Raw genomic sequence first — 21,940 nt, forward strand, 5'->3', positions numbered from 1 at the left:
AGCATAAAAGCAGGACTACACCTGAACTTCAAGAAGACTAAAGTAATGACAACAGAAGATTTATGTAACTTTAAAGCTGACAATGAGGGACACTGAACTTGTCAAGGATTATCAATACCTTGGCACAGTCATTAACCAAAATGGAGACAATAGTCAAGAAATCAGAAGGCGGCTAGGACTGGGTAGGACAGCTATGAGAGAACTAGAAAAGGACCTCAAATGCAAAGATGCATCACTGAACACCAAAGTCAGGATCATTCAGTCCATGGTATTCCCAATCTCTATGTATAGATGTGAAAGTTGGACAGTGAAAAAAGCGGATAAGAGAAAAATCAGCTCCTTTGAAATGTGGTGTTGGAGGAGAGCTTTGCGCATACCATGGACTGCGAAAAAGACCTATAATTGGGTGTTAGAACAAATTAAACCAGAACTATCATTAGAAGCTAAAATGATGAGGTTATCATACTTTGGACACATAATGAGAAGACATGACTCACTAGGAACAGGGGTGGTTCTGTCCAGGAACAGCTGTAACTGGTGAACCACACAAAGTTGGTAAAAGGCACTCCTAGCCACAGAGGACCCTTGTCCTCAAATGTACCCCCAAGATACACACTTGATCCTTCAGTGCTGAGTGTGGCCCCATCCAGAACTGGAAACCTATCTCCCGCACAAAGGAACCACCCACCCAAAGAGCCTTCATCTTCCCAGGATTCAAGCACAGTTTATTGGCCCTCATCCAGTCAACCATTGCATTCAGTCACCGATCCAGAGCTTTAATAGCCTCTCCTGATTCAGATGTTATGGAGAAATAGAGCTGTGTGTCACCAGGATACTGATGACACCTTGCTCCAAAACTCCTAATGACCGTTCCCAACAGCTTCATATAGATGTTAAATAGCGCTGAGGAAAGGATAGTACCCTGCGGAACCTGATAGCACAAGTGCCAGGGGGCTGAGGAGTACTCACTCAGTGCTACTCTCTGAACACAGCCCTGTAGGTAAGAACAGAACTACTGTAATGCGGTGCCCCCAATACCCATCCCACTGTCGGTCCAGGAGGATACCATGGTGAATGGTATCAAAAGCCACTGAGAGATCGAATAGAAGTAACAGGGTTGCACCCCTGTTATCACCCACTATCTCCCTCATGATGTACTGTGATTTACTCCAGTTGGAAAATCTAGCCTTTTTGGTCCAGGGACTTTATGTGTAGAAAGACAGTCAGACAAACAGATTCTGATTCATCAGACTACAAACCTTTCATCTGTTTCTTTCACAATTCTGTTATCTTCAATGTCAGGAAAACTGTCTTGGCCAGCTACTACAGTGTTACTGCTTGACGTGGTTCCTATACACGTAAAACCAATGTATATTATTAATGTATTTAAACAAACCACAAAGTACTTACACAAGTTTGAAAGGTTCAGACGAAGAAAAAAAATCCCAAGCACTAAACAACCTGATGTAATACAGAAATTATAAGCTATCTATGCACAACAATAAGTCAGTCCCACACCATTTCTCAGAATATCCAAACATATTACATTGATATCAGTGTTAGAAGAAAACAGGTATATTCCAGTGTTAGAAGAAAATAGCTATAACGCAGTGTTTTTCTTTTGCCCTCCTTCCATCCCCTGCAATGAGTGGGAGATTAGGCTCAGAGAAAGCTTCCTCCAAGTTCCCCACACCTGATTGATGGTAACATAAATGAGCCTATCCCCTCCTTCCAGACTTGATTACTCCCACATCCCCTCTCTTCTTTCACTGAACCTGAGGAGGAGGAGTTCAGAAGCTTTCACTTCCATTTTTACCTAGGTTTCCTATGTCATCCAAACCAGGTTAATTTCAAATCTTCCAAAATCGCTTGTTGGAAACTGATCATAATTAGTGTTAGGCACAGTTTGATACACCAGACCACACAGCAAATGATGGTTAAGCAAAAACAAAAGCTTCCAAACTCCTCTTCCCAACCACACTGGAGGAGGAGAGGGGAAGGTGCAGCATGCAAGTCTAGGAGGAGACTAGACTCATTCACATTGCGCCAAACCATAGTTTACCATGACACCCAAACATAAGCATTGCTGTCCTGGTCCCATGGAAGAATTCAAGGAGCAAGGCAGGTTAATTATCACTACACCAAGGAGTACTCCTAGTAGCCAACTCATTCCCAACAAAGTTGGAAGTATATTGAGGCCTTCTGCATCTCTGCCTCCAATCCACTTCTTCTAGGCTCAGCCCCCTTTTAGAGAACTAGAGTCCCTTAAGGGCCAGCCCTGGTCTGAAGACAGTCACTTCTGCATTATATGGCCTCCTATCTGGTGTGCTTTCTGAACTATTGGAATAGCAAGATCATATGGGGGCACTTTGATGAGCTTCTACCTCCCAGCCTCAGAGTTCACGGTCCCCTGGACCACCAGCATCAGGTTCAAGAGCCAGGATCCTGGTCTGGCTTGTTAGCCAGTGATATAGTACCCTCTGAGTCCATCTCCTACTCACTGGTGGACTCTGGGATCGTGGCGAACTTATTTATTTATTTATTATACTTGTATACCACCCCATAGCCAAAGCTCTCTGGGCAGTTTACAGTAACTAAAATAATTAAAACAAATACAATTTAAAACAGATCTTATAAAAACAATTTAAAACACAATTTAAAAATGTAAACAGTATAAAACTCATGCTAAAATGCCTGGGAGAAGAGGAAAGTCTTGACCTGGCACCAAAAAGATAACAGTGGTGGCGCCAGACGCACCTCGTCAACGAGATCATTCCATAATTTGAGGGGCACCACTGAGAAGACCCTCTCCCTTGTTGCCACCCTCCAAGCTTCCCTCGGAGTAGGCACCCGGAGGAGGGCCTTTGATCTTGAACGCAGTGTACGAGTGGGTTTGTATCGGGAGAGGCGTTCCATCAGGTATTGTGGTCCTAAGCCGTGTAAGGCTTTATGGGTCAAAACCAGCACCTTGAATCGAGCTCAGAAACATATAGGCAGCCAGTGCAAGCGGGCCAGAATCGGTTTTATATGTTCAGACCATCTGGTCCCTGTTACCAATCGGGCCGCTGCATTTTGCACAAGCTGCAGTTTCTGAACTGTCTTCAAAGGCAGCCCCATGTAGAGTGCATTTCAGTAATCTAATTTGGAAGTTACCAGAGCATGGACAACTGAAGCCAGGTTATCCCTGTCCAGATAGGGATGTAGTTGGGCCACCAACCGAAGTTGGTAGAAGGCACTCCGTGCCACCGAGGCTACCTGAGCCTCAAGTGACAGAGATGGTTCTAGAAGAACCCCCAAGCTACGAACCTGCTCTTTCAGGGGGAGTGCAACCCCATCCAGGACAGGTTGGACATCCACCAACCGGTCAGAAGAACCACCCACTAGCAGCATCTCAGTCTTGTCTGGATTGAGCCTCAGTTTATTAGCCCTCATCCAGTCCATTGTCGCAGCCAGGCACCGGTTCAGCCCATTGACAGCCTCACCTGAAGAGGATGAAAAGGAGAAATAGAGCTGCATGTCATCAGCATACTGATGGCAACGCACTCCAAAGCTCCGGATGACCACACCCAACGGTTTCATGTAGATGTTGAACAGCATGGGGGACAGAACTGACCCCTGCGGAACCCCATACTAGAGAGTCCAGGGTGCCGAGCAATGTTCCCCAAGCACCACCTTCTGGAGGCGACCTGCTGTCAGAAGGCAGAGCTAGGGTCCCAATCCCGGGGAGCTGGATCCCGGAGAGTTGGGAGAAGAGTATTCGGATGGATGGCAGAGGGAAGGGGGAGGAACTTCCCCCCTTTGGAGCGAAGACGAAACAGAGGAACTCCCAGTGATAAGGTCGCTTAGCAACGGGGAGCCTGAGCCCTCCCTGGACATTCTCACGCCTCCCCCTCTTTCAGGCTCAGAGCAAGAGGGGGAAGAGGGAGGGCTGCTCACAGCCGAAAAGCGGGGAGGCAGTTTACCATCAGCCCCTCCCCTATCCCCCATCCTGGAATCGGAAACTTCAGAAGAGGAGGGGGTGATGCTTCCCCCCTCACCGCGCACACGCAGACAGCTGAAAAGACAGGAGAGAAGGGGGGGAAGGCGGGCAGTACCTGAGGGGCAGTTAAGGAGGAGCAAAAGATTGCGCGCCCGTTTGGCCCCTTCTTAAAGAACAGGCGGGAAGAAGTCCCTTGCTCTGTCAACTTTCTCCCAATGCCGCAGGACCTGTATCCCTGTATTGATTCATGAGAAAACGCAGTCTTTGTTTGGACATTACCCTAATAAAACACGAATTAACTACAATCGTTGGTCTGGTTCCTGAGTCACATCCTGGGCCTGACAGCTTGACAGAGCCACCTAAATCAACCTCAACGCTCTCTTCACTTGACTGGGACAAGATGTCAAAGGGACCAGCGGGGGGGACAAACCCGACTTCTGAGACGGAAGAAGTGGAACTCCTGAGGACTAAGGTAGCTGATTTGCAGACGGATGTTCAAGCCCTGCTAGCAGCAGTCAAGGCGCTGAAGACAGATAACCAAACCTTGAAGGCCACGATAGACCAGATGCGAACAGCCCCTCCAGCTGCCGTAGTAAAGGTTCCCATTGGATTGCCCCCAAAATACGCGGGACAAAGTGATCAGTTGGCAACCTTCGTGGCTCAATGTGAGTTATATCTGGATGTCAGGCACACGGAATTTCCAGACGATGGGGCTAAAGTAGCTTTCGTGATTAGCCTCCTGGAGGGAGAAGCTACAAAATGGGTGACTCCGTATCTCGTGAGAAAGGATACTGTCTTAGGAAGGTACAGAGGATTTATACAGGAGATGACCGAGATGTTTCAAGACCCGCAAAGGGCTGAAACAGTAGCGCGGCAACTAGGCGCTCTGAAGCAAGCTACTGTTTCCGAGTACACTAACGCTTTTAAAATTCTGTCCCAGGAAACTGGTTACAATGACGCCGCCCTGATGTTTATGTACCGGAGTGGATTAAATGCTGAAATCCTGGATGAGTTGGCCAGGACCTCCCCCCCCACTGACCTACCAGGGCTCATCCGGCTATGCCTACAGATAGATCACCGGATGGAAGGAAGGCGCCTGGAAAGGAAGCAGGAGGTCCCGAGATACTCAGCCTCGGCATCCCGCAACAAGACCCTTCCCACTAAAGGGATGGCAGGTAATGCAACTGAGGGACAGGGAGGGGCTAGGCCAAGACTGTCGGAAGAAGAAAAGGAAAGACGACGCCGGGAACGTTTATGCTTTTATTGTTCAAAGCCGGGCCATGTGGCCAGAGACTGTGGACTGAAAGGGGGGAAAGCCGAACCGTCGGGAAACTAGAACACCCAGTCCACGTGCAGGCCGGTGGACTGGGGGCAGCATTGTATAAAGGCCCCCCAACGATCCAACCTCCCTCAAAGGGGGTGTTGGTCTTGCCTATTCGGATTACAACTTCCAGAGGAGTGGTGTTTAATTCCACTGCCTTAATTGACAGTGGAGCCTCCACAAATTTTATTGATGCAAAGTTAGTCAAGCGTCATGGAATTTCCCGGTGGAAACTGGACGCTCCCCTAGCTGTGGAGACTATCGATGGGAGACCCCTGAAGTCAGGAGGGGTGACACAAGCCACGGAGGAAGTGAAACTTCAAATCCCTGGGCACGAAGAGTTCATTTCGCTATACGTGTCAGATCTCTCGAACTTTGAGGTGATTCTGGGAATGCCCTGGCTAGCAAAGCATGAACCCAAAATAAGTTGGAAGGAGGCGGTGGTGTGGTTCACCTCACAGTATTGCCAGGAGAACTGTCAACCTGAAGGAATCAAGAACACCTCAGCGGGGGCAGTGCAAGAGATCGAGCAAGTGACCCTGCCGCCAAAGTATGAAGAATTCAAAGATGTGTTTGATGAAAAAGAGGCAGAGACTTTACCACCCCACCGCCCTTATGACTGTGCGATTGATCTAGTGCCAGGAGCCAGCATCCCATCAGGGAGAATCTACTCTCTCACAGAGAATGAGAGGGAGGCCCTGAAGGAATTGCTGGATAAAAACCTGAGGCGAGGATTCATACGCCCCTCACAATCCCCTGCTGGAGCGCCACTATTGTTTGTGAAAAAGAAGGGGGGGAACTCAGACCCTGTAACGACTATCGCGCATTGAACCAGATCACCATCCCCAACAGCTACCCGCTGCCCCTGATCTCAGAGTTGCTGGACCGACTGCGCTCTGCAAAAATCTTCACGAAGTTGGATTTGAGAGGAGCATACAATCTGATCAGAATGAAGAAGGGAGATGAATGGAAAACAGGATTCTTGTCGGTGTGTGCGTATAGAGATCATAGCTTGCTTTACTGAACAACAATTCTTGACCGCTTACGGACAGTATGAATACCTGGTCATGCCGTTCGGGCTTTGTGGAAGTCCAGGAATTTTTCAAAAATTCATGAACGACGTGTTTAGAGACTTGCTGGACACGTATGTAATCTGTTACTTAGATGATATCCTGGTGTTCTCAAAGAACCAGGAAGACCACGACCAGCATGTGAAGACGGTGTTGAAGAGACTGAGAGAAAATCACCTGTATGCTAAATTAGAGAAATGTGGATTTGACCTCAAGTCTCTAGACTTCCTTGGATATCGAATCTCAGCGGAAGGCGTGGAGATGGACCCAGGGAAAGTAAGCTGCATATTGGACTGGGGCCAACCTGTCACCAAAAAGGATGTACAACGGTTTTTGGGGTTTGCCAATTATTACAGAAAGTTCATTCCAGGGTTTTCCAAATTAACAGCTCCACTGACTGACTGTTTAAGGGGGAAGAAGAAGTTTCAATGGACAGAGAACGCCACCGAGGCCTTTGAGGAGCTGAAGAGAAGGTTTGCTACTGAGCCCATTCTGCGCTTTGCTGATCCGAACCGCCCTTTCGTAGTGGAAGCAGATGCTTCAGATTTTGCCATCGGGGGGGTCCTGCTACAATTAGACCAAGAAGGGAAGGAGCTGCACCCCTGTGCGTACTTCTCTCGGAAGTTAAAGCCTGCAGAGAAGAACTACACAGTTTGGGAGAAGGAGCTGCTGGCCGTCAAGGACTCTTTTGAAAACTGGAGACAATACCTAGAGGGGTCCTCTCATCGAATTGAAGTGCGCTCCGACCACAAGAATCTTGAAAGCCTCCAAACAGCCAGAAAGCTGAACCAGAGACAGATAAGATGGTCCCAGTTCTTCACTAGGTTTAACTTCCAGATTACTTACCATGCCCAAGCCAAAAACCAGAGAGCGGATGCCTTATCCAGACAGCCACAATACAAAGAAAGTGAATCCGAGGACCAGCCTCAGTACGTAATCCCGCCAGAGAAATTAACGTTGGGAGTATGCCAGCCTTCATGGGAAGAGGAACTCAAAAAGGCACAACAAGAAGATGCAGACATGCTAAAATATCAGCAGGAGACGGGACAAGGTCAAGACTCAGAAGTAACCTTTCACTGGAGAAATGGACTGTTATGGTTCAAAACCGCCAGATATGTGCCAGAAGGGGAATTAAGGCTCAGAATCCTACGCCAGTGTCATGATTCCATCATAGCGGGACACTTTGGGATTTACAAGACCATTCAGAACGTTGCCAAGGACTTCTGGTGGCCTAAAATGCGTCGGGATATTGAGAGTTATGTAAAGTCCTGCTCTGTCTGTCTGCGGACAAAAACACAAACAGGGACACCAGCAGGACTGTTACAACCGTTGCCTGTCCCACACGAACCCTGGAAGGACCTCTCCATGCATTTTATAACTGATCTACCCAAGTCCCAAGGAATGACAGCCATCTTAGTAGTGGTGGATCTACTTACCAAAATGGCACACTTTCTTCCTTGTGCAGGGGCCTTAGAGGCTAAAGAAACGGCCAAGTTATTCATAAAAGAAGTCTACCGGCTGCATGGATTGCCGAACAGCGTAGTCTCAGACCGAGGAACTCAGTTCACAGCCAAATTTTGGAGAGCAATGTGGAAACAGTTGCAGACGGAATTAAAACTCTCCTCCGCCCATCACCCCCAGACAGATGGGCAGACGGAACGCTTGAATGCCGTTTTGGAAAGATATTTACGAAGTTATGTGTCCTATCAACAGACTGACTGGGTATCATATTTGCATTTTGCAGAGTTCGCCTACAACAATTCTCTGCACTCCAGCACTCAACAAACCCCGTTCTTCGCTAATTATGGATTCCATCCTAAAGTCTTTCCAAGCAGCTCAGAAGGAATGCTGGTACCGGCAGCTGAGAACTTCCTTAAGGAATTGCAAGCGGCGCAACAGACACTGAAACAGCAGTTAAACAAAGCCAAAACGGAGTACAAGCGAGTTGCTGACCTGCACAGGAAGGAGGGCCCCCCCCCTTCAACCGGGAGACCAGGTATGGCTGTCCACCCGCTTCCTCCAGATGCCGGGCAAATGTAGAAAATTACAAGACAAGAGGGTGGGTCCTTTCGAAATAGAAACTCAAATCAATCCCGTGGCGTACCGACTGAAGCTGCCTGACACGTTTAAAATACATCCTGTGTTCCATCGATCCCTCTTAACGAAAGCCGCCCCTCCCAGTGAGTTACGGCCGGAGGAACCTCCCGGAGCTCCACTCCTGGTAAATGAGCAGCTTGAGTTTGAAGTTGAGGAGATCTTAGATTCCAGGATCAGACGCCACAAGCTGCAGTACTTGATTCACTGGAAAGGCTATGGGGTGGCTGACAGATCATGGGAAGATGCAGCTGATGTGCATGCTCCAGAATTGGTAAAACTTTTCCATCAACGTTTTCCCCACCGTCCCAAGCCAGACAAGGGGAGGGGGGCACAGCCTGGGAGGGGGGATGGTGTCGGAAGGCAGAGCTGGGGTCCCAATCCCGGGGAGCTGGATCCCGGAGAGTTGGGAGAAGAGTATTCGGATGGATGGCAGAGGGAAGGGGGAGGAACTTCCCCCCTTTGGAGCGAAGACGAAACAGAGGAACTCCCAGTGATAAGGTCGCTTAGCAACGGGGAGCCTGAGCCCTCCCTGGACATTCTCACGCCTCCCCCTCTTTCAGGCTCAGAGCAAGAGGGGGAAGAGGGAGGGCTGCTCACAGCCGAAAAGCGGGGAGGCAGTTTACCATCAGCCCCTCCCCTATCCCCCATCCTGGAATCGGAAACTTCAGAAGAGGAGGGGGTGATGCTTCCCCCCTCACCGCGCACACGCAGACAGCTGAAAAGACAGGAGAGAAGGGGGGGAAGGCGGGCAGTACCTGAGGGGCAGTTAAGGAGGAGCAAAAGATTGCGCGCCCGTTTGGCCCCTTCTTAAAGAACAGGCGGGAAGAAGTCCCTTGCTCTGTCAACTTTCTCCCAATGCCGCAGGACCTGTATCCCTGTATTGATTCATGAGAAAACGCAGTCTTTGTTTGGACATTACCCTAATAAAACACGAATTAACTACAATCGTTGGTCTGGTTCCTGAGTCACATCCTGGGCCTGACACCTGCCAAGTAAGAGTGGAACCACTGCAATGCAGTACCTCCCACTCCCAACTCAGCCAGTCTCCCCAGGATACCATGGTCGATGGTATCGAAAGCCGCTAAGAGATCAAGGAGAATCAGCAGAGTCGCACTCCCCCGTCTCTCTCCCGACAAAGGTCATCATCACCAAGGCTGTTTCTGTGCCAAAACCAGGCCTGAAACCCGACTGAAATGGATCCAGCTAATCGGTCTCATCCAAGAGTGTCTGGAGCTGGCCCGCAACCACTCGTTCCAGGACCTTGCCCAGGAATGGAACATTTGCTACCGGCTTATAGCTATTAAGATTTTCTGGGTCCAGGGAGGGCCTCTTCAGGAATGGTCTCACTACCGCCTCTTTCAGGCAGCCAGGGACCACCCCCTCTCACAGAGAGGCATTAATCACCTCCTTGACCCAGCCGGCTGTTCCATCCCTGCTAGCTTTTATTAGCCAAGAAGGGCAAGGATCCAGCACAGTAGTGGTTGCACGAACCTGTGCAAGCACCTTGTCAACGTCCTCAAGCTGCACCAACTGAAACTCATCCAAGAAATCGGGACAACGCTGTGCTCTGGATACCTCGCTTGATTCACCTGCTATAACACTGGAGTCTAAGTCCTGGCGGATGCTAAAGATTTTATCCTGGAAGTGTCTAGCAAATTCATTACAGCGGGCCTCAGATGGTTCTACCTTGTCCCTGGGGCCAGAGTGTAATAGCCTCCAGACAATTCTGAAGAGCTCCGCTGGGCGGCAGAGTGATGATTCGATAGTGGCAGCAAAATAATTGCCTTGCAGATATATTTATAGATATATATATCTTGATGAGATATGAGTTTGAGAAGCAACAAGGGAGGAGTTGGACAGAAAGTTATTGTAATACTCTATTTTGGAAAAAAAATGTTTGTGCTTCCTTCATTCACAGTATCTCTTCACAATTTAACAGATAAGACGTGTTTAATTCTTACCAGAAGCAGCAGCTGAAGCCTTGTTGCTGGCAGTGAAGCGATAGAACGGTGGATTGTCACAATGCTGAACAATGGGGTTCACTGGATCTGTTTGCTGCAGCTCAAACAGAAGTTCTTCCATTGTCTGAATAGTGTTGTTCCGACATAAATAGATGGCAACTTTTTTTATCTGTAGAAAAAATAGTATTTAGCAGTCTCTACAAAATTTGATGTAGAACTGTGCATTGTAAGTATAACAGGTACACAGATACTTTTGAAGCTAAAATGATGTAAGATATACCCATCAGAACCATCCTTATCTATTGGCCCCTAACACCTGTCTACAGTTATGGGGTGACCCAAATAAAGGAAGACACACAGAAGGAGATTCTGTATCTGTATTTATCTATGGAAGATGCAATCTTGGGAACTGTCAGCACATTACAGTGAAGGCAACAGACCTGAGTTTCATATCAGAGGTGATCAAATCCTTATAATATTAGAGCAAAGTGGTAATCTTGCTAGCGGTTCCACTATGATATTTCATATTTATGCTCCTATTTATCTACTGTACAGAGTCTAATTTACTCTACCAACTGAACTAATTTAGTTCATTAAACGCTAGCAGAAGTGTATCTTTGTACAGACAGTGTTTTGCTAAATAGGAACAATGGCTTTAAGTTAACTTAAGAAAGTTAATGGAGGCAGTCACTGATCACGTGACCCTGCCTATCCTTGGTGGTACTGGGATACAACCCATCTTTGGAAGCCTCCTTGTCACTTAGAGAAGTAGAATTTTCCATCCCCTCCATTTCTTCAGCCACCTGTGTCTCCTAAAAAGTGTTTCTGGAGGGTCAGGAATCACTGCTGAACAATGCAGGATGGGGTGCTGGGGGGGAGGCTACTGGGGAAGAGTGAATCACCAAATGTCAGACAGAACTCCACCCAATTTGGGGTGATTTCCCCATCCTCCAGCAGTCTCCAGCAGTTGATCCCACACTGTTCAGGAGCCTCCACCCCCACCGAGATTTGGGGGGGGCAAAGGGGAGAGAAAGAATGGCAAATTTTCATTCTTTGAACTTCCTCAAGTTAACTTTTCTTAGAATCCAAGCCAATATAAGTAGTTTTTTTAAAAAAATAACTTACATAAGGTAAAAGTATAGTATCACTGCTAACCCCGCATAAGCTTATTAGAAACTGCAGTGTTATTCTCAGGTTGTTGCTCCATTTTTCATTGTTGGCTAACGCATTCCAGACATTCTCCATTTCAGGTCCAGGGACTTCATCTCCATACTGCGTGGAAACACAGAACACTGAACTTGATAAAAGTAAAGTAAGCTTTTCACTAAAATGGGCAAAAATACTCTTAAGAAAAAAGACATTTGGCCTTACCATGAAACGGTTTTCTCTGTGCATGTCAAAGATGACCTCAGGTGGGTAGCTCGCTCCACCTAGCGGTTGAAGGCAGAAAGAGGGCTGTTCAATTTTGCAGGGACTTCCTGCGGCTCCTTATCTCAGTTCTTTATGACAAGCAAATTAGATGAGTACAGACTTAATCTGTAGAAAACACAACTGAAGAAAAACAGCACTCACACACTCTCTGCTAAACACAAGCTCACTTAAACAACTATGGCAGCCCAGCCGTCACAGGGAGTGGCCCTGAGGTCATCTTTGACATGCACAGAGAAAAGCGTTTCACGGTAAGACCAAATGTCTTTTCTCCTGTGCATGTAAAGATGACCTCAGGTGGGACATACCAAAGCTGATCCATGTAGGGCGGGAATATAGCTGGGCTGTAACAACATTATCGGTCTGGGAGAACATGCTGTAGCACTCTCCTCCCAAAGGTCGCCTCAGCAGAGGCGTAATCATTTATTTTGTAGAGTTTGATCAAGGTGTTAGGATCAGCCCATGTAGCCCCTCTGCAGATTTCCAGGAGGGAAGCACTACAGAAAAATGCTGTAGATGTGGCTGCCACCCTAGTGGAGTGGGCCACTACCTTGGTGGGGTGAATTCATCTCAGGAAAGTATATGCCAACGTAATGCGTGCTTAGTCCACCTGGCTAGTGTTGAGGTGGAAACCTTCTTCCCTAACGACGCTGGGTGAAAGACACAGACAAGCTCTTGTTGACAAAGGAAGTTAAACAACCCTGTACGACGAAAGGAAGGGACAGTGCGGGGAACAGCCCTATCTTTATGAAAACACCCAGTAACGTTTGTCCACAGACATTGCATTCAGCTGTGACTCTCTCTGAGGCGAGGTAACGGCCACAAGAAATAACAGCTTGAAGGACAGTAGGTGGAGAGAAACTTTACTGAGTAGTTTGAAGAGAGGTTCCGAAGGGCAGTCAGCACTTGTGTGGGTTCCATGTTGTACAGTGGTGTTGCTTTGCAAGGGAAATGCTTCAGGATGGGATGAGATCCCAGTGGATTCACTGGGGATCAGGACAGAATTGCTGACAGAGTCAAAGCCTGACATTTCAAGGTGTTGGATCAGAGTCCCAATGCTAACCCATCCTGAAGAAGGAGAGAACCTCACTTATATCAGCTTCCTAGGAGGTATCTTCTTCCTCTGAGACCAAGCTGAGAAAGCGTTCGAAGTGACCTCCTAAATCCGAATAGTGGGTAGATGTCGAGAGGCCATCACTGTCTCCATTACCAATGGCTGAGGGCCCTTTCTTAGCAAACACCACCTCTCCAATTGCAGACATGAAGCGCCAGCCATCCCAAGTCTGGGAGGAGAAGCTGTCTTGGGAGGAGAAGCTGTCCTAGTAATAGCAGACATCCCTGGGGGAAATCTGTGAAGGAGGAGCAACCGCCAGGTCAAGAGTTTCAGAAACCGGCCCTTCTTGTCCAATATTGAGCAACCAGTAGCTCTTCTGGAGTACCCTCAGAATAAATAGAAGTGGAGGGAAGGCATACAAATGAGCTGTGGGCCACTGGGATGCCAGGGCATCTATTCCTTCCGCCTTTGGCATTGCATATCTGGCGAAGAACCTTTTCACCTGACAGTTGAGGTGGGTGGTAAAGAAATCCACTTTGATTCCCCCAAGTGGTCCACTATCTGCTGAAAGGCCATTCGGTGGAATTTCCATTTCCCCTGATGGATTTGCTCCCAGCTCAACCAGTCTGCTTGACTGTTGTCCTCCCCTCTGAGGTATTCTGCCTGGATTGACTCCAGGTAAACCACTGCCCATAGGAACAGTAGTGGGGCTTCCCTCTGGAGCTGAGCCGATTGTGTGCCCCCTGATGATTCAAATGAGGTAGATAGCCACATTGTTGGTTCTGACAAGCACCGCCCCCAACTGCCTCAATCTCGCTAGGTGCTTTAGTGCTAGGCAGATCACATGCAGCTGCAGAAGACTGATGGGGAGTAAGGACTCCTGTGCCAACCAAGATCCTTGGATCATCTGGCCATCATGTATAGCCCCCCCATCCTGCGGGGGTGCTGTCCGATTTGATGAGTGTTCTCCTAGGGTCATGAAACGGAATTCCCCTACAGAGACTGGGTTCCTGTGTCCATCATGTAGGGAGTGATGAACCTTGGTGATAGCGATAGCCTTCGGTGACGCCTGGCCACTATGTCGCTTGGAAGGGCAATAGTGACCACGGTAGGGGATGCAAATGGTGACATGCCCCGGGAGTGGTTTAGAATGTAGAAACCATCAATCCTCGGGCTGCTGCCCACTGTACGGGGTCCACTGATGTAGAGGCCAGAAGATGTGACATCGCTGTACATGTCTTGTTTATTCTGTCCTGTGCCAGTCTAATAATTCCGTGCACTAGGTGAAGAGATGGGAACAACTGGCTCTTGGCATGATTGATTAAATGCCGTGGTCCTTCAGACAGGCTAAAGTGATGCGTAGGTCCTCCCATGATTTGTGAATCAATGGGGATGGAATTAGGAAATCTTCCAGGTAGGGAAAAGTATGTACTCCCTGCATCCTGAGGCATGCCATCAGGGTCACCATGACTTTGTGAAGACCCTGGGGGTGGACGATGGACCAAAGGGCCTGGGCCTGTATTGGAAACAGTCTTCCTCTACCACAAACCTGAGGTAGCATCAGTGTAGGGCTTATGGGGACAGTCTTAAAATGGAGGGCTGTGGCTGAAGCTGCGGGCCTGTATGGTGGGAGGAGGCCGAATGGTGGGTTGACTTGGGCCTGCCACGGCCTGCATTGATGCCGAGCAGGCTGTTTGTGGCTGCAAAAGGCTCTGTTGGGCCTACGCTGAGGATGGGCAATGGGAGGGCAGAGGTGGCGAGGCAGCGGTTGGCAGGTGCCAACAACTCCATTGGGCCTGTAGCGGCCTTCATCGGGCCTACTGCGGCCTAGTCATGGACGATGGGGGGGCAGAAAGTGGATGCAGCAATGTAACATTTTGGCGGCCTTCGTTGGGCCTACTGTGAGGATGGACGATGGGGGGGAAGGAAGTAGGATACAGCAATGTAGCGGCTACGTGGCCACAAATGGCTCCAGTGGCGAGAAGGTGATGTGGGGTAGACGGCCAGATAACTGTTGGCAGTCGAAGGACACTCCCCTGTGCTTGCTGCGGCCTCAGTTGAAGTGGGGAGAGGGAAAAGGAAAGCCGATGCCTGTGCGCCTGCCAGCGTATAAAGAATTTAGTTTGGTTTGGGGGGGTCTCCCTCCCAGCCTAAATGTTGCAGTCCCCTGCTCCTCTTATATGTGTGTGTGTGTGTGTATTCTTGAACACCCACGGGAATGGGAGAAAGGATCAAAGGAGTAACAACTAAAGACAAACAAACATAGAAATATACAGGCCTGAACCAAGAGAGCAGAGAGCGAAGTTAACCGTCTTTAGTGAAGGCAGAAAGAACTGAGATAAGGAGCCACAGGAAGCAGCAAGTCCCTGCAAAATTGAACAGCACTCTTTCTGCCTTCATGCGCTAGGTGGAGCTAGCTACCCCACCTGGGGTCATCTTTACATGCCCAGGAGAACTAAGATATGAGGAAAAAAATGAGCTGCTGTTTTGCTTGATTCCAGAGATCACTCTGAACCATCACAGGTTGAACACCAAAATGATATAACTGCACCCAATGATCCCTAGTATCTAGTTAGCACCAGAGGTAGAGTCTCTAACTGATTATGTCAAGTACTGGCTTGTCTTAAACTGCAGAAAAATAGTGAGAGCCAGTGTGGTGCAGTGGAGAGAATACTGGACTTAGACTGGTGTGGCTCAGGTTCAAATTCCTGCTCAGTCATCATGATGAAGCTCACTGGGTATCCTACTTCACAGACCTGTTGTGCATGTAACCTAGAACTCCTTGGAGGAAGCATGGGAAAATGTAAAAAATGAACTGTTAAAATAAAAGCTGTACTGGAATTCATATTTAAAAGATGTATGTTTATTTGCTTACCTTAGCAGTCATATACATCAGATTATTAAGCACCAGCGATGTGGCCTCTGGAGAACCCCAGCCATTTCCCTTCAGTCCACATGTGACAGCTAGTTCCCGTTCTTTGTCCTTTATTTCGTCCTCTGGGGTGCTAGGACTAGAACCTGGGAGAAGGAGCCTGCTGTCGACAAGTTCAATGTTATGAAGCCACGGTAGCAGGTAGGTAAGCATGATTTGGCGCCCGTTTGGATGAGTTGTTGGGAATCGCTGACTCACTTCTACAAACAATAAAAAACAAAGAGTCACAGAATCTTAGATTTAGAAGCTAGACTATAGCACTATTCAAATGCAACTTGTGTGTAAGGCACTTCCATGTTGAAGCAGGAGTGAAGTGGAGTGGGACTGGGTTGGGCTTTTATCCTCCCCCCCAGTTGTATCCCTTTCCTCCACAATAGGTGCATGGAGTGCAGCTGTCTGCAAAGCAATGTTAACACATGAGCAACTGCCCACATGTAGGGCTTCCTCTGGAAGCAGGAGCTCTTTGCACCTGAATGTCAGAGGAAAGAGACACAATATTGTGGCAGGGCTAAAAGGATGGTCCAGTCCCGTTTTGACACAAAAATGTCCAACTCACGAGTAATGTGTAAACAGGTTTTATGCAGCATTTAATTCAATCTGAATTTTTCTTTCTTTCAGGAAAACTTTTGATCCACGTGTAAGGTAAAATTTTAGTTCATGTATGTAGGAATATATGATACATGTTACATTTCCAGCAACTGATAAGACTACTTGGGTTCTGTTTCTCTGTCTACCTGAATGACCTTAATTCTGTGAAGCATTACAAAAGAACATTTCTAAAGCACAAAAGCATAGATGAAACAATTTCATGTTAACGTCACTGAGCCTTAACGTCACTTGAAAAGAAGAATAACTATCAAGTAAATCTAAGGAATTAATACAGAGTTTAGAAAAATAGAATTTTAAATTTCTGTTTAACATTCAGAAAGGGTACTGATGATAAGGCAAAGCAACAAATAAATATAGTGCTAAAGGTATTAGGGAGGGAGGAATGAGATGCTTACACAAATTTACCACAAATTTCAAATTTGCAGAATGTGTAAAATAAGAATGTCAAAAATTCTTCACAAAGAGTTTTTACAAGACAGTGTAGGAAGCAGCAACCCCAAATCTAAGATGCTCACTGAAGTGGGAGTTCCATCCTTCTCCTCCTAGCACAAAGCTGGTGGGAGGGAGGGAAAAGAGAGAAGGTGAACTGAAATGCCTCCTCTAGAACTTAAAAAAAAGCCAGTAGAAACTCATACCTGAAAAGAGTGGAAGTGTGAGCTCAGGAAACATTCTTGCCAGTTCATATGACAGATGAGCTAGTGACACACTGTAAAGCGGTGGCAATGTACCATGAGTCCCATAAAGAATACTGCCAGGTCTTTGCTCAGCTACTTTCTTTGAATAAACAAAAAGCTTAGTCTCCAAAATCTGTGGGGAAAAATAAAGAATGGAAGTGTATAGCAGGTTTTCAACCTATTACTTAACATTTTAAAAGAACAAAATTACCTTGTATTCAAAGCCCTAGCCTAGTAGCTATGTGCAACCAGAAATTACACACTGATAAATTCCATTGCCCCATCCTTCCTAGGGTTTCTGTTCTAGTACTGAGAAAGGAAAGTATTTTCTTCCACAACCAGTAAGTGTAGTAGGCTGGTGGAGAGGAGATGGATCGCTCCATCCTCCACCAATCCACTTGGAAGAAGGCTTCCTCTCCTCCATAGCCAGCAGGGAAACACAGGCTATTACTCTTTTGGCAGGCTAGTCAAAAATAAATTGTAGGCTAGTAACCTTTATAAGGCTGTTTTATGATACATTCTTCAACTGGCTGAATCTTAGTCTTTGCATTTGTAACAGGGTTAATTGCTCCCCTCACCCCACAAATGGCCTAAGTTCCTTCTCTCATCTGTTTCCCTTCCCTCCCCTACTGCAACATTGATCACATTCATACCATACATTTATTCCACTATTATTCCACTTTAAACAGCCATGGCCTCCCCCAAGAATTCTGGTGCTGAGAGTTGTTAGGATACCCATATTCCCCTCACAGAGTAATACTTGTCAGAGTGGTTTAACAGTCAGTCCCTCTTCCCAGAGAACTCTGAAACTGTGGCTCTATGAGAGGAATAGAAACTGCTCCAAAGCAAACTGCTTCATATGCCCCAGTGCCACTACATACTTTATGTAAAGGATTCTTGCAATATTTTCATAGTAGGTTATTAAAGATGAAAACAAACATAGTACAAAGTACATAGATGCTTTCCCCATAGTTTTAAAAGATTTTAAAAATTATTTCATACATGCCTGCATGAGTTGCATGGAAATTTCATAAATCTCTCTGTTTGTGTCAGATGCTTTAAACAGGACTAGATTTAAAAGTGTCACAACATCAAAATGGTAGTTCCTGGGGGGGGAAATAAACAAATGTTTGAGACCATTTTTGTTCCATAGAAATTCTTTATTTTATTTAAATAAAAGATCATTTTTAACAAAAATACTCTGAAGGTAATATAACAACAACAACAATGCAATGAACTATATCAAACTTCATCAGCACAAATTCAATTTTAATATGTAAGATCACACTATTTCAGATTTTAAAAAAGCAGTTCTGAAAAATAGCCTTTTCCCAACTATATTCAAAGTAAACTCTGTTTACTAAAGCAAATCATTTTCATCCTGAGCTGGACAGAGAAATCCTAATGAGGGGCCTGAGAGACATAAGGCATCACATCCACCATCACATCTGAAGCCTTGCCAGCTCTTTCCAACCACGATGGAAGGTGGGACAGATTGTTTTTTCTTTTGTTTTCTCTTGCTTTTTTCCCCTATGCTAACTCTTGGCTGGCATATCTGAGGGGTCTCAGGATTGGACTCCTCGAATGATCCATGGTGCTTAGGATCCAATGGATTCCAAGCCTCCAACACCCTGACCTGAAACAACTCGTCTGGGGGGGCTTCTGCTGGTGGTAGCTTATTGCCTGCTTGGACAGAGCTGGAGTACATATCACAGCAAAGTCCTGCTGCCCCAAGAGGTGCTCTTCTCCACTGGTGGAAGCTGGCCAAGGGGATAGCATGCACCATCCTAACACCCCCCCCCACCATCAACGTAAGGGAGGAGGGAGGATTGCAGCATAATTACTATATACCTAATACTACTTTTCTTTGTTTTTCTACACCTGCACAGCATTTCAGAGTACACACAGCCACCTGCCTGCTGCCACCATTAACTTTCAGCAAGCAGTTCATTTATTTTAGCAAATAAATGATGAATCAGGTGCCCAACTTCAGGCATTCAACTTTCAGTTTTGCTCTATCTAAACAAGCTGATACAAAACAGGCAGAAATGCAAGGAATGTTAAGCGATGGGGGAGGAAAACCCTGAGGATACTGCTGGGGGGGTATGTAGGGAATTACTTTCCTATTTCATTTACTGCAATGCTACAGTATTTAGATTTGCTCATTTCTTGTGATTAATGAAATTCCCGAGTACATTTTAAAAACATTTATATCACACAAAAATGTTTCATGGGAGCCTCAAGGCTAGGAGTCAAGCATCTTATATTGACGTTTTGTGGAACAAAATAAACAATGATTAAATGATAGCTTCTGCAATAAATTAAGATCCAGGGGGATCTAAGTTGCTTAAAGGGATCCATCATATGATGGACTCAGATGCTATTACAAAGTTGCCAGAGAATGGGGAAAAAGTGATCTTGTAGGTCAACCCTTAGTTATTATCTGATTGATTACAGATCACTTTTTACTTCAGGCAACAGCCCCAAACTAGATCATGATCTGCCATTAGAAATTTGCATCACATCCACATCATACATTTAAAATGTTCTTATACCACTTTAAAAAGCATGACTTCTCCCAAGGAATTCTGGGAACTGAGCTACAGTTCCCAGCACCCATAACAAACTACAGTTTCCAGGATCCTTTGGGAGTAACCATGGCTGTTAAAGCGGTATAAGATTGCTTTAGTTGTATGATATGGTGGCTGTTATTCCACTCACGCTTCCTCTGTGATCATCTGCTTTGCTGTTTTTCATTTATTATATATTTATTACATATTTATCCCACTATTCCTCCAAGCTCAGATTAATGTACATGGCTCTACCTCATCCCACAACAACCTTGTGAGGCGGGTTTGGCATATCCCAATCTTGCATGTCCATGGCCTTCCTACCAACAGCACTTTTGTCCCCCCAGCTTTTCTTGTACCTTCCTTCTCCTAGCTATCTTTTTCATCTGCCCGGCCTTTCTTCAGTATCCTCTCCACATCCATGTTCCTATTAGAAACCCTTCTCAGCTCAATGGCTCTACTGTCTGTCTTCCTTCTGCCATCCAGCCTCCTGGGCCATTTCTCGGTCCTTCTGCAACTTTCACCTTCCAGCCTCTTTTGCAAGTCCTGTGCCCATGCCGCACTTAGGTTCTTAGTCTCCTTACCTGCCTAGCACCATTGTTTCCACCTTGCGCTCCTGCCAACAGCACCCAACCAAACCATCCCTCACAGAAACTGCAAGTGTTTGCCAATATTCTAATGTTGCCGCTCTCCTCCACCCCTATACTCTTAGTTATAATGCTTGTGAACATATTTTTACATTCCTTGGTACTGAGACTGCTTTTAGCCTATTAAATATATGAGATAGGCATCACCACTCTCTGAACTGGATCACAGCTTTGCAAATAGGTTTTGATCTACTCTATAAATGTGTTTGTTTTCTATTTATTAATTAATTAAATTTATATCCTGCCCTTTTCTCAAAGCAGCCCAAGACAGCAAACAACAAGGAATTGAAACAATAAAAAACATTTTCAAAATATTTCCAATACAGATGCAGACTGGGAAAGATCTCTACTTAAAAGGTTTGTTGGGAAAGGAAGTTGTTTAATAGGCACCAAAAAGACAATGAGATGGAATGGGATTCCAAAAGGAAGGTGTCACCACACTAAAGACGTGATTCCTATATTGTGTGGAACAGACCTCCTGGTAAGATAGTATCTGCAGGAGGCCTTCACCTGCAGAGTGGAATGACTGATTGGGTATATAACGGATGAGACGATTTTTCAGGTATTCTAGTCCCAAGATGTATATGACTTTATTCACTAATAGGCAAAAGACCTATTTAAGAACATTTAAGAATGTACTTATAGCCAACAGATATCTATCAAACTTTAAAAAGCAGGGAAATTAGGCAGCTATAGTGAATGCACCAGGGGAGCAGGAGACCTGACCTCCTCTCTGAGATATTGGACTGCCCTACAAATTTGTCAAAATGCAAACACAATTTGGGTTGGTCTTTCACAGTCCAATCCACTTCCTGTGTAGCTTGGAAGAATTTGGTAACTCAGGAACCACCCACACACAGCACCTCCACCTTACCAGGATTCAGAGACAGTTTGTTGGCCCTCATCCACCTCACCTTGTTATACCTGGTTGCAGTTCTTTTCTCCATATGGCACAAAATTACAGAGGTGTGTATTTTCCTAGGAAAGCACCAAAACATATTGCTTCACTCTAGGCCTTCTGCCTGAGAAAATGTTTATTCATTTCCAAATGCTGACTGGAACTTTTGTCCTACCTTCTACACAGTGTGAATATCAAATGGCTGAGATTGTATGACTGTTATGACTAAAATATGACTGTTTCCTTTAATGTTCGCCTAAAATAGAATTTAAGTCCATTCCAATCCAAAAGCAGTATGGCTATTTAAAATATCTGATTCTGATGCTGAATCATATTGCAAACTCCTAGCATTTCCTACTGTAAGGATTACTGATACCTGCTGCCACACACAGTTGCAATGGCTTTGAAGCATCCTGAAGCGAGCTGGTATGACCCAGTATAACATCTGTCTATAGCCCAGTTGAAGAGGTTTATTTGGTCAGGATTTAATTCCAACAACAAGACGACAACTTCACAACCAAGCTGATGAACCTGAGTGCATTGAAAATGGCACAGTGTTTGGCAATTATACATAATATTTGTATCAATAATTAAGAACAGAAAGAATGCAAGAACCTGATAGACCAAAGTCTATCAAGATCAATATTCAAATGTCAGACAGCCAGATGCCTTTGGGTGTTCCCTACCGCTGGACCCAGCA

General features: G+C 46.1%; 1 protein-coding gene across 8 annotated transcripts in view; it reads right to left on the reverse strand.

The window, feature by feature from the left end:
* FRY (FRY microtubule binding protein) overlaps positions 1-21,940 on the reverse strand; it is a 367,201-nt gene that overhangs the window by 119,728 nt on the left and 225,533 nt on the right. For all 8 annotated transcript variants that reach the window (XM_061628447.1, XM_061628442.1, XM_061628443.1 and 5 more), the window contains 7 exons: positions 21,617-21,771; positions 18,132-18,231; positions 17,087-17,258; positions 15,786-16,042; positions 11,554-11,700; positions 10,429-10,597; positions 1,260-1,350 (listed from right to left, as the gene is read on the reverse strand). In XM_061628447.1, coding sequence (XP_061484431.1) covers positions 1,260-1,350; positions 10,429-10,597; positions 11,554-11,700; positions 15,786-16,042; positions 17,087-17,258; positions 18,132-18,231; positions 21,617-21,771 — 1,091 coding nt within the window. The remainder of the gene's footprint in view (positions 1-1,259; positions 1,351-10,428; positions 10,598-11,553; positions 11,701-15,785; positions 16,043-17,086; positions 17,259-18,131; positions 18,232-21,616; positions 21,772-21,940) is intronic.

This window comes from Rhineura floridana, chromosome 5, assembly GCF_030035675.1.
Source record: "Rhineura floridana isolate rRhiFlo1 chromosome 5, rRhiFlo1.hap2, whole genome shotgun sequence".
In the NCBI taxonomy this organism is placed as follows: domain Eukaryota; kingdom Metazoa; phylum Chordata; class Lepidosauria; order Squamata; family Rhineuridae; genus Rhineura; species Rhineura floridana.